Consider the following 12,947-nt stretch of genomic DNA (forward strand, 5'->3'; position numbering starts at 1 on the left):
AGTAAGGGGACGGGAAGGGAGGGAGGAGATGGAAAAAGAGGGAGAGGGGAGGAGGGAAGGAAGGGGAAAATAAGTAATGAAAATGGAGGTTCTGGGGAAACTGAGAAGAAGAGAGAAAAACAGGCACAAAAGGTTATAGGAAACGCGAGAGGAATGAGGTGGGCGAGAGCGAGAGGGAATCAAGAGGAAGGAGAGAAAGGAAGGAGTGAAGAGGAGCAACAGGAGGTTCTTGGGAAAGCGAGATGGAAGGATAGGTGGTAGAGGGGAGGGAGAGGGGGGGGTGAAGGGAAAGATAGGAGGAAAGGGACCTGAAGAAAAAGAAAAGAAAAAAAAACATAAGATTAATAGGAAGTGAGAGGAACAGAAATGGAACGGGAGGGGAGGGGAGAGGAGGAAGAAGTGGAGAAGGGGAGGGAGTGGGGGACACAGGTAGGGAGAGGATGAGGGAGGGAGAAGGGTGGGGAGAAAGGGGAGAGTGAAAGAAGAAAGAGGTAAAGAAGAGGCAGGGGACGGAGAAGGGCACAAGGGTGAGGAATTGGAGTGGAAGAGAAAGAGGGGGGAGAATGCGGAAGTGAAAATTGGTGTGACAGTGGAGGGAAAGTGGAAAAAAGGGGTCCAAAAATATACTGAGAGAGAGAGAGAGAGAGAGAGAGAGAGAGAGAGAGAGAGAGAGAGAGAGAGAGAAAATAAGCAGTGAGAAAATATCATCATCATCAACATCACCATTATCATCATCACCATAACGCAAGTACCCGAGGTAAGCAAGAACCCGAAATAGGAAAAAAAAATAAAAAGCCTCCATCTACACAGTGACGGGTGATGTGGGCCAGGTATGTATTCACTATCATTCAAGGCAAGCAAACAGACGAAAATTATCACTTTTTTTTTTTTTTTTGTGGTTCGAGTTTGTACATAGGTATAGCATGCCGTTCCCTAAGGCCCGGCAGTCCTCCTAGACACCACACACCTCCACATGTCACCACATCGGCGCTCACACCCATCGTCCAAACTGAGTACATGATAGAGTTGTCTCATACAGGACTAGTGTACTGGTTTTAGTGGGGCAGTTCTTATCACTTGTCGGTGGATCTTATGGTACATCGGTAAAGTCTAGTTTAACGAAATTCAACTTCTTAAAATTTTCCCTGCCCCAACCACGATGACCTAAAGTGCATTAGGCCATTAACTCACCTCTCTACCGATTCAACCACCGCCTCCCCCAATTAGGCAGAAAAGACAGAGAAGGAGGTTAGGCAATCTGAGGGTGGGGAGGGAGAGGGGGGGGTTAGAAGGTGGTGTGCAGTGGGACAAAAAGTGAATTCTGGAGGTGGAGATAACAGAGGTAACAGAAGAGGGTGGACGTTGTGGAGTGGAGGCAACAGAAGAGAGTGGAATAAAAATAAAAGTGGAGGTAGTGGGGGTGGTGAGGTGGGTGGAAGACACGAGGAAAGGTGGGGATACCGGTGACGGGGGGAGGTGGCGAATATGGGGCAGGTAAAGCTAAGATGAATGGATATAGATGAGACATGTAGGGGATGAGAGGCAAGGCGTTGCAGTAAGTCGTGTGTGAGTTGGAAAGGAGAAGTTCAAGAGGAAGGAGTGAAGAGGGATGGAAGAGTAATAGGATCAGACTGAAGACTGAGCGGAAGGACAAGGATGCCAAGAGGGGGATGGAGAGGGGAAGAATCACGTGGTTAACCCCTTCACTGTGAGAGGTCTGGTGCCGGAAAGGGGCGCTTGCACCTGGTGGCACAGATATAACGGGGCAGGGGAAGGGAGAGAGGTGAAGGAGAGAATGGGGAGAGGGAGAGGGAGAGGGGTGAGGGAGAGTGCTGGGTGGGGAGGAGATGGGAGTGGGGAAGGGAGAGGGACGCAGGGTGAGGGAGGGAAGAGGGATGGCGAAAGGGGAGGCAGGAGAATGGTGAGAAGGAGAGAGAGGTGAGGGAAAGGGGAAGGAGAGGGACGTGAGTGGTGGTGCTTATCACTACAGTCACAGCACGTGTTTAGGACGTGGAGTACCAATAACTTGCCTTCACAGACTCTCTCTCTCTCTCTCTCTCTCTCTCTCTCTCTCTCCTAATTTGTACCCGTCTCTCCCTCTTCCTTCCACTTATTTTTAACCGTACTTCCGGATACTGCACGTAACTTTTCTTAATTTTCCCCAAATATCTTTCACTTTAGCTTCAACTATCCAACGTTTTCTTTTCTCCACTTTTTCGTTTCCATTCTCTATTCTTTCTTTATCAAACATCCTTTCATCATCATCATCATCATCATCATAATCATCATCACCCCATTTTTCACTATTAAATGGAATGAGTAGGATCCAGACACAGACAAAAGGAAATCCCAGGGTACAAGCACTATTTCACATTTTCAATTTTCCCATTTTCTTTTTGTTATTGTACATTATTATCTTTTCTCCAGATCCTCTTTTCAATCGACGCGTACTTTTTTTTTTCTTAATATTATCTTCCGCCATTTTTCCCTCCTAATTTCCGTTCAGTAATTTCTTCCTTCCTGTAAGGCCTTTTTCTTGCCTCCGACCCGTCCCCTTCACCCATGTCCCTTGCCCTTCCCTCCCCCTCCCTTCCTTTCCTCTCCCTAGTTTCCTGTCATCGTCTTTCCCTCTCTCTCTACACTTCCCTTTCAATCTATTCTCTCTTTTTTTTTCTATCCTCTAGTCCTCCATCCCTTCCTTCCTCTCTCCTCTCCCTGGTTTCCTCCTCTATATTTTTCTGTTCCCTTCCCTTCCCTCCTCTCCTCTCCCCTCTCTCCATGCCATATCTTTTCTTCCCTCCTCAACCCTTCCTCCACTTCCCTCCTCTACCCACTCCCCATATACCTCCTCTCCCCTTCCCCTCCTTCTCCTCCTCTCTTTTCATTTCCTCCCCACTCCCTCCTCCTTCTTCCGGACTCTCTCTTCCCTTATCCGATCCCTCTTTTCCCTCTAATCCTCTTTCTTCTCCCTACTTAATCTTCCCCTCTTTTTCATCTCTGCTACTCTTCTCTTACTTCCTCCTGTTTCCTTTCCCTTCCTTTAATCTGATCTCTCTCCTTTCTTCTTTTCTCTCCTACTTTCTTCTCTCTCCTCTTCTTTCTTCTTCATTAGTTTTAATTTAATAGTAACTTTTTCTCCTTTACTCTGCCTGTTCATCTAGATTTTCTCTCTCCTCTCTTCTCGTCTCTTCTCACTTGGCTCTTCTCATTTGTTCTATTCTTTTCCTCTTCTCTCCTTTCGTCTACATGTTCTCATTGTCTTCGCTCTCCAATTTTTCCATTTTCTTTTCTCTTTTTTTCTTTCCTATCCCAGGTAGTGCTTTTTTTTTTTTTTTATCTTGTCGTCACATTGTCTAATCATCCCAGCTTATCTTTTTTTCCTCCATACATTTCTCGTATCGCCTCATGTCTCTCTCCTATCCGATCATCCATCAGTTAACATTTATTCTCTACTCTCCTCTTTTCTCCTTTTCCTCCCTTTCCACTTCTCTTCTAATTCTCCTTTTGATCTTTCTCTACTTCTCTACTCTTTTCTCCTTTTCCTCCTTCTCCACTTCTCTTTTCTTCTCCTTTTTCTTCTTCTGATGATGGTTTTTCTCAGCCTGACACTGACTCCTTTTCCCTTACTCCTCCTACCACCAACCTTCGGCTCTCCCCTCCACTCCCCAACTCTTTACATCTACACCCCTCTCCCCTCTCATCAATATCCTTCCTCTCCTTCCCCTCACATTCAACACATCCTTCCCCCCTCCCTCCACCTCACACTCTTTTGCTCCTCTCCCCCTTCCTTTCCACTCTCCCAATACCTCACTCTCCCTCCCCACCTCTTGACCCCCAACCCCTCTACCCCACTTAGCACCCCCTACGCAACTCTTTCCGATCCACCCCACTAAATCTCCCCCTTCCCTCCACCACATAATCCCCCCTCCCCAGTCCTTTCCTATCTTCAGCACTTCCCTCCCCTCCCACCCTCCAGTTCTTACCCCCTACCTGCCCCACTTCAACACTCTCCTCCCTCCACTACAATTCCCCTTATTCTTCCCTCTCCTTCCCCACTTCAACACTCCCCTTCCTCCACTTTAATCCCCACCTCCCTTCTCCCCCCACCCCTCCAAGCCACCGTCATGAATACCTGAGTTGTGGCGGCGTCAGGAGTGAAAGGAGAATGAATAATAAACAGCTGGGGATGAACGAGTCACAACACCAGATACATAAATAAAGAAGGGTCCATAATAACAATACATAAATAACGAATAAACTATCATAAATCAATAAATAACACCAGGAATACTTCAGTCACTCATCTTGCAAAAAGTACTATCGATCAGCGCCAGCCACAAGTCACAGTAAAATAACCATAACACATAAATAACCGTGCATAAATCAGTTCTAAATCACCATCAACCGAATCGCCAGTAATAACATCAATAATAAAACGAAAATCAAGGAGAATGAAAATATCTGATGGGACTTTGCCACTCACTGCAAAGGAACATAACTACCCTAACTACACCTCTTCCGCCCGAGTGTGTATTTCATGCCTTATACCTGCTACCTCCTCCAGACGATTTTATACAGGTTAGAGGAGATACCTGTAGCCTTCATTAACCCCTACACTATTAAAGCACACACAGGTACAATAAAATCGTCTGTATATAGCGCAGTTAAAATGAAAAATAAAATAAGCAGAGGGATTCAAAGGCTTAAAATGATATCCACACACACACACACACACACACACACACACACACACACACACACACACAGATATTCTCTCTCTCTGTCTCTCTCTCTCTCAAGCAATCTGTGGCAGTGAAGCGTTGATGAAGGCTGCTTGGAACTCTTATATTACAAAAGATCTAGGTTAAATCATCTTCTCTGTCCGTAGCAAGGAAAAATATTACAGAAGGCATCATCGTATTGAAAGGGCTCAGTTGAATATTGCAGGTCAGAGAAAATGTGGATGGAAAGTGTGAAAATTATATGGTTTACAATGAGGATTTATGGTGAGAGAGAGAGAAGAGAGAGAGAGAGAGAGAGAGAGAGAGAGAGAGAGAGAGAGATGAGGTGCGTTAGTGTATGAATAATGAATAACGCCGTAACAGATGGACAGCTGTGATAGTGGAGAATATAGGTGAATCTGACAGAGAGGCAGACAGACGCAGAGACAGAAACAGAGCGACAGACACACAAACTGATAGACGGTAGTACAAGGCAAAATAACAGAGACTTCAGAACGAAATTATAAACAGAAGAGAAACAGCTAGATAGATACAGACAGACAGAGACAGAGACATTTGCAAGATACAGTAACAGGTTTAGGGAGACAGGCCCAGTAAACTAACATATACTACTGAAGGTAAATAATGCAGCTAGACAGACACACAAATAGGCAGACTAGAGTAAATAATAACTAAATAATCACGCCATTTAATGATAACTTCCAAATTCCTAAGACTCCTGAACAACAATAAACGATAAAGAGTCCGTTTAATCCTCACCCAGTAAAAAAACACTTTAGAATAAATAGCCTAATAAAGAGTAATTAAGAAGATGATGGAAAAACTTACGGTGACCTACGACTCTTGGATAAATTATATAGAATAATTAACCAGATCCTCAGATAATTACCCCGCCAGTGACCTAAGACTCTTGGATAATTAATAAAAAGTAAATAAAGACGTGATGAAATAATTACTCACAGTGACCGAAGACTCTTGACCCCCTCGAAGGCCAAACGATCCAGGTCCGTCAGTCTTGGGTTGCCCTTCATGCTCCTGGGGGAAGTACACACACACGTAAGTACACATGGGTAAATACACACACACACACACACACACACACACACACACACACACACACACACACACACACACACACACACACACACACACACACACACACACACACACACACACACACACACAGGTAAGTAAAGTAGCTAAGTACACACAAGTAACAAACATAAATTAACATACAATGATAAACATACACAGAAAGATGTACAAACACACGTAAGTACACATGGGTAAACACACATATGAAGTAAGTGCACACAGGTAAGACACGGAGACAAAAACGCACATAAAATAAACATACATAAAGATCCAGAGCTACATATGGTATACACAGGTCATTATACACACAATAAAGTATACAGACAGATTAATATATAGAAAGTGATAGAGAGAGAAGTTCAAGCCTTAACCCAGTGACCCTGAAGTCTTCTTTAGGTATATTCCTGACCTTATTCGGATCATACAACTAATCGAGAGAGAGAGAGAGAGAGAGAGAGAGAGAGAGAGAGAGAGAGAGAGAGAGAGAGAGAATAATGATAATACAGTAATGATGAAGATGATGATGATGATGATGATGATGTTGATGGTGATGATACTACTACCACCGCTACTACTACTACTACTACTACTATCACTAATAATAATAATAACAATAACAATAATAATAACAATGGCAGTATTTTCCAGAGGAGGGTTTATAATGTAAAGCCGGTCTGTTGCAAAGTCGTATCACTCTCTTCTGTCTGTCTGTCTGTCTGTCCCTCTCTCTCTCTCTCTCTCTCTTTCTTCCATCAGTATCCTTGTTTCATCCTCAGTCTTGCTTCCTCAATATTTTTCTTTGCATCAGTATTTTCTTATATCTCCTTTTTTTCAGTTCAGTTTCCCATGTTTAACTCTTTCACAACGGGAGGCCTTTTTCTCAGCTCAGTCTGGAGGCAGAAAAAAAAAAAAGTGGTGCCAGGCACAATAAATCTCGGCCAACAGCAGTTATGTAACTGCTGTTAAATGCTGCATCGGTACTGTCATTTACTCTCGGTAAACAATTAAAGTCTAAGGTAATGACGCAAAGGGAGCTTATCTGCTAATATTAATTATAACCAGTTTCGAGTCATAGCTCTCTGAAGTCATGACCTTGAGTTTGACCTTTCAAGGTCACTTAAGGTCAAAGGTCATTGTACTAATTAAATACTCATACGGGACTTCCTATATGTTGATACAAGTAAATATATATCTTCAATCAGTTTCGAATTATAGCCCCTTGTATATCCGTGACCTTGAGTTTGACTTTTCATGGTCGCTTAAGGTCAGAGGTCATGGTGCCAATTAATAGCCCATTTGGGACTTCCTATATGCTGAAAATAGTAAATATCTGTCTGCAACCAATTTTGAGTTATAGCCCCCTGACTATCCGTGACCTTGAGTTTGACCTTTCAAAGTCACTCAAGGTTAAAAGTCTTGGTGCCAAATGAATGCCCATATGAGAGTTACTGTATGCTGATTACAGTAAATATCTCTATCTTCAACAGGTTTCAAGTTACACCCCTCTGAAAATCTGTGACCTTGATTTTGACCTTTCATGGTCACTCGATTACCTCCAAAATTTAATCACTTCCTTTTGGGACCAGTGCCCACATATCCTGAAAGTTTCATGTACTTTCATTCAGCCGCTTTTCCGTAATGTTGCTAACAAACAAAGAAACAAAGAAACGACCAAAAGCAGCACCTCACCGGACTCCGTCCTGGGCGAGGTAATTAAAAAGAGCGTCATCGTCCTAAAAACAATCATGGCGATTGCTCCCTTTCAGCATAGAAGGCTCTTCTAAAGTGAATAACTTGTTTGGAATTAACAAGGTTAATTCCTTCAGTCCGGTGATGTACTTTTTATTGTACTGTTACCACCAGATGATTTTATACTGCTTTACAAGATATTCAGAAACTGGAGAATTTAGATACAGCCTTCTATAACCATCCACCCCAGAAAAAAAAAAAAAGAAGACTAAAAAATCGCATGAAGGTAGCAAAAATAAAATCACATGTCACTGGTGTGAAAGAGTTAATAAAAAAAAATCCTAATGAATGAGGTATGTTCTACTTTCTATCCTGTCGATCATTCTTTCATTTCCTTAATATAACTTTCCCTCTCCTAATCTTTCACTACCTTAATTTTCATGTAGCTCTACCCTCCCCTTCTCTCTCACCACCTTCCTCCAATCCTATTATAGAGAATGAATCCTTTCCTTTCAATCACTTCAATCACACACTCCGTCTTACGCTCAAAACCCTTCCCAATGATCTTCGTACCCTTTACTTACATCTTTAAATCTACTTATTCTTCAATTTCCTTTATTAGCTCAGTGTGCCTTCATCCCCATTATTTAAATCCATATTAATGCTAAATATTATTATCTTTATTTGTCAATTCATCTTTCTCTCCTACATTTAATACCCTCGTGCCAACCATCTGCATACCTTTCACATCGTTTCGTTTGTCAATTATTGCTACTAGCACTTTTTTTTTTTTTTAAATTTTGCCTTTCTCTTTTACAATTCCTAATAGCCATCGTAACACCAACCATCTCCTCCAGGTGTTCTCTCTCTCTCTCTCTCTCGTTATTCTATTTTTGCCAGTCTTTTCGTTCTATATTTTTCTTCATTGTTTTCTTCTCCCTTACCCCGTCCAAGTAATTATCTTCATACTGTTCACTTCCTTCACGATATATTTTATTCACTCTAGCTTGTGTCTTTTTACCTCTGCCAGTGAAGTTGAAGGAAGTTATGTATTCACCTATGTTTGTTTGTTTGTTTGTCCACAAGATATCTCCAAAAGTTCTCAACGAATTTCAATGAAATTCTGTGGAAGGGTGGGCCACGGGCCAAGAAAGAATTGATTAAATTTCGGGACGGATCCGGATGCTAGATATCCGCACAACATCCTCACGTATCCGGATCCTTTTTAATAGCAATGGCATTGGCGGAGGTATGCGCTCTATCCGTGCTTTTTAGTTCAAGATATGTTTTCCTCTTTCCTCCTCCTCTTTCATTCTTTACTATCCCTAACATATATCGTTGCAGTCTTTCAGTTCCCCTCTTTATTCTGTTGTTCGCTTCTGCTCTTTTCATTGTCTCTCTCTCTTTTTTTTTTCTTTTTCATCCATTCCATTTCTTCCTTCCCCTTTATTATCCATGTCAATCTTCCTCGTGACTTTCACTTCCCCTCTTCAATCATTTCTGCTTCTGTCCTTTTCATGATCTCCCTTGATTCCTCATGTCTCTTCTTCTTAACTATCCATATCTTAGACTCATAAAAAAGATATCAATCACAACTTACTCTCTACCAGCAGGAAATGATCAGCTGGTTTCTTGGTGTTTGCTATCCTTTCCGTTCCTTCCTGTCCCCCCCCCCTCTTTTTTTTTTCTTCATCTTCCTATATTCCCTCCCTGTTCATCTTCACTTGCACATTTATCCTTTACATCCTCCCTCCTTCCCATTCCCTTTTTGTCTCTCCTCCTTTTCTTTTGTTATCCTTTACATTTACCTTTACCGAAGTGCCGGTCATGTGACGTTAGCGGCCATGAAGCGCCATCTTCCTCTATCCTCAGCAATCCTGATTAACTCCACATAGCTAATTCTTTCTGGTAAATCGCTTCATATACAATCTATATACTTTAATCGTTGTCTTCCTCTTGCTCTTCTTCCCTCCATTCTTCCAAGTAAACAGTCATTTTCAAGTTCATTTACTCTTATAACATGTCCCAAAAATTCCATCTGACTTTTCCTTATAGTCTTCATCATTTCTCTTTCCATTCCTGCCCTTCTCAGAACTTCTTCATCTATTACTTTTTCTCTCCATGATATTCGCATCATTCTTCTCAAAAACCATACCTCAACTGCTTGTAATCTCTCATTTTCTTCTTTACTGTCCACGTTTCGCACCCGTATAATAGCGTTGACCAGACAAAACATTTCAACACTCTTATTCGTGTCCTCATATCCATAGTTATGTTAGTTAAAAATTTTCTCATTCGTCCGAAAGCTCCTTTAGCAATACCAATTCTTCTTGCAATTTCCTTCTCACTTCCCCCGTCATCTGACATAACAGCACCCAAGTATTCGAAACTTCTCACCTGCTCTATATAGCTTCCGTGGATATTAAGTTGGATATTTATCTCTTCTCTCCGTTTTGTTATCATCCCTCTCATTATTCTCTTTTCTACTTTTCTTGATCATATTTTTCTCGTCTCCTCTTTCCACACTTCCAATAATCTCTTATCTATTCTTCTTTTCACCTTCATTCATCATTCTCACTTTTTCTTTCACTATATGTTTTCCTTCTTTACCACAATCTTTCTTTTCTCTCAATACATTTGCCCTTCTTCACTTTTTCTTCTCTCCTCCTTAGTCCTTCATCCTATTCTCTCCTCCTAATCCCCTCCTTCTTCCTCTCCAGTTTCTCTCAGTCTCCGCTCTTCTCCACCTCTTATCTTCTCTCCCCGTTCTGGCCTTCCTCCGCCATCTCCTTCCCTCCTCCTTTTTCTCTACTTATCTCATTCCCTACCTTTCATACTCCCTTGCCAACTCATCCTCTTCACTCCTCCTTCCTCTCCACGCTTTCTCAACCTTTCCCACCTCCTCTGCACTTCCTCCTCTCTCCTCTAGTCACACCTGAAGGGCCCAGTCTCCCAAGATGATTAACCTTCCCGCCTGTCATTTCACTTCATATTACCACTTCAATCTTAGCACACTCAGGGCTTGGCCTGAAGGGGAAGGAGAAGCAGGTACGCCTCCCTGCTTGTTATCTGCTTCCATGATACTGTTCCTGCTGTTAATATTTGCAGAAGAATATGTTGCCGTTGATATTAATTCCCTAATGGTCAAGCAATTGCAAAATTGGTATTATGTGATGGATTACAGAGGTACTTTAATTTACACCTGCAATTCACAATACTTGAGTGCTATGGTTGTCCAGAAAAATAAATGTTAAAAAAAATATAGGAAGTTACAGAGAGTTGTCTTGTGAACGGTAATAATATTCTTTGATATATACTATATTATACCATGGAAATGCTGTACATCAATTATTACATCAAAATTGAGTGGTCCACTTTATAACTTCATACATACATACAGTACATTCCAGAGACACTCCTAACCTTCCCCTTTCCCCCTTCCTCTCTCTCTCTCGCTCTCTTTCTCTCTCTCTCTCTCTCTCTCCACACTCTACCTCTTCTCCCCCTGACCTCCTACTCCCCTTCTCTCCATTAACCCATCCCCGTCACTCTCCCATCATCCTCACAATCCCCTTGCCCCCCCTCCCTCGCCCTCGAGTCGCATTAGTGGGATTGGCCGCGTGCTGTTGTCTCCTCCAATAATGCCGCCAAATTTCCCATCTCAAAATTTCATGTCGTAATTTCAACTGAACACTTTATCAAATGTCTCTTATTTTTTCTTCTCTCTCTCTCTCTCTCTTGCTGATTCGTTTTGTTGATCAATGCAGGTCAGAATTTCCTATTATTTGGTTATCTTAATATTAGTATTCGTATTAGTATTACTACTACTACTACTACTACTACTATTGTTGATGTTGTTGTTGCTGTTACTGTTGTCACTTGTCTTTTTACACCAGCAGTAAGTCAGTACTACTTCCCTTAAATCATAATCAATAAGTACATTCCCAAAACTGATAATATAATTTTTAAGACGCTTTGAGTGATACGAGTACGTGTGTGTGTGTGTGTGTGTGTGTGTGTGTGTGTGTGTGTGTGTGTGTGTGTGTGTGTGTGTGTGTGTGAGGAAGTTTCTAAGGAATTCCACTCATACTAATCCTTATCAGTCAAGAATTATGGCCCGCTCATGTGCTTTATTAACCAAAAGTTTAGCTGTTTCTTTTCCTGCCCAGATAAGCAGCCACTCACCACAAAATTTAACTTGCATCATTTTCCCCTCACTATCTTCTTTTTATCTCACACTGACCGGTTTCAGTACCCCATGCATTTCAACAAGGCTAAATAATTACAACGTTTTCATTATTCATTTCTACCACGATATATAATTCATAAGGAAAATTGTCGCTTTATGCTCTTCAGGTAATAATATATACAAAGTTCAGTTCCAATCCTATTCTGCCGATTTATCTATTTCTACATGCGTCTACCTGTCTGTCTATGTATCTATCGACCAATTTATGTCTATTACCTTGACGTTTATCTACCTGTCTACCTGGATCCACGGTGACTCGGTGGCAGCGCGTTCGTCTCATGGATTGTCCTGAGATCCAGCTTCCAAACACAAGGCATGGCGGACATTTAAAGTGAATGTTTTTTTTTTTTTTTATCTACTATATGTTTGAAGCCTCTTGTTCGTACCGATGACAAACAGACTCTCTCTCTCTCTCTCTCTCTCTCTCTCTCTCTCTCTCACACACACACACACACACACACACACACACACACACACACACAGCCATTACAACGCATCGAACATCATATACAAGCACACTGCTTTCACTACACACACACACACACACACACACACACACACACACACACACACACACACACACACACACACACACACACACACACACACACACACACACACATTTTCCCATTCATACATCCCCAGCATGTGAAAGGTTAAATCAGGAACCACTCTCCCTCCGTCAAGAAAATCCCGTCCTCTTATGGCCTAGAAAACGACTATTACATTTACTATTACATTTCCTTCCTACCTACTTTTCCATCTCCACACCTGTGTATTTGTCGGCAATAAATCAGTCAACCACATCAATATACTGTACTGCATATCTTACTTTACTTTGGTGTGGTTTTTGTCAGTCTATCTATCCATCTATCTCTGTCTATCAGTGTAGCTTGTGTGTGTGTGTGTGTGTGTGTGTGTGTGTGTGTGTGTGTGTGTGTGTATGTATTTGCGTGTCTGCATGCATTCCTCCGCCTTTACCGCCCGCCTTCGTCCTGTTTCTCCAGAACTTGGGCCGAAATGGCTAAAAGTGAACACCGGCGCCGAATTGCAACGAGGCGGGAGTGGGCTGGGCCGACACCGCACCGAACTCGTAAGGTTCCGAATCCTCCCGAGAGCCGAAGTTAGGACGGCCGAAACTACAGGGAACCGACTGAACTTAAATAATTCGA

General features: G+C 42.2%; 1 protein-coding gene across 1 annotated transcript in view; it reads right to left on the reverse strand.

Annotated features, from left to right (window-relative positions):
- Positions 1-12,092, reverse strand: part of LOC145414198 (follicle-stimulating hormone receptor-like) — a 58,158-nt gene extending 46,066 nt beyond the window's left edge. The window contains exons 1-2 of the mRNA XM_080283773.1: positions 12,016-12,092; positions 5,703-5,777 (exon numbers count right to left, since the gene is read on the reverse strand). Coding sequence (XP_080139899.1) covers positions 5,703-5,777; positions 12,016-12,092 — 152 coding nt within the window. The remainder of the gene's footprint in view (positions 1-5,702; positions 5,778-12,015) is intronic.
- Between the last annotated feature and the right edge of the window lie 855 nt (positions 12,093-12,947).

This window comes from Coenobita brevimanus, chromosome 98 (assembly GCF_032717465.1).
Source record: "Coenobita brevimanus isolate Jiangsu-jjx chromosome 98, ASM3271746v2, whole genome shotgun sequence".
Classification (NCBI taxonomy): domain Eukaryota; kingdom Metazoa; phylum Arthropoda; class Malacostraca; order Decapoda; family Coenobitidae; genus Coenobita; species Coenobita brevimanus.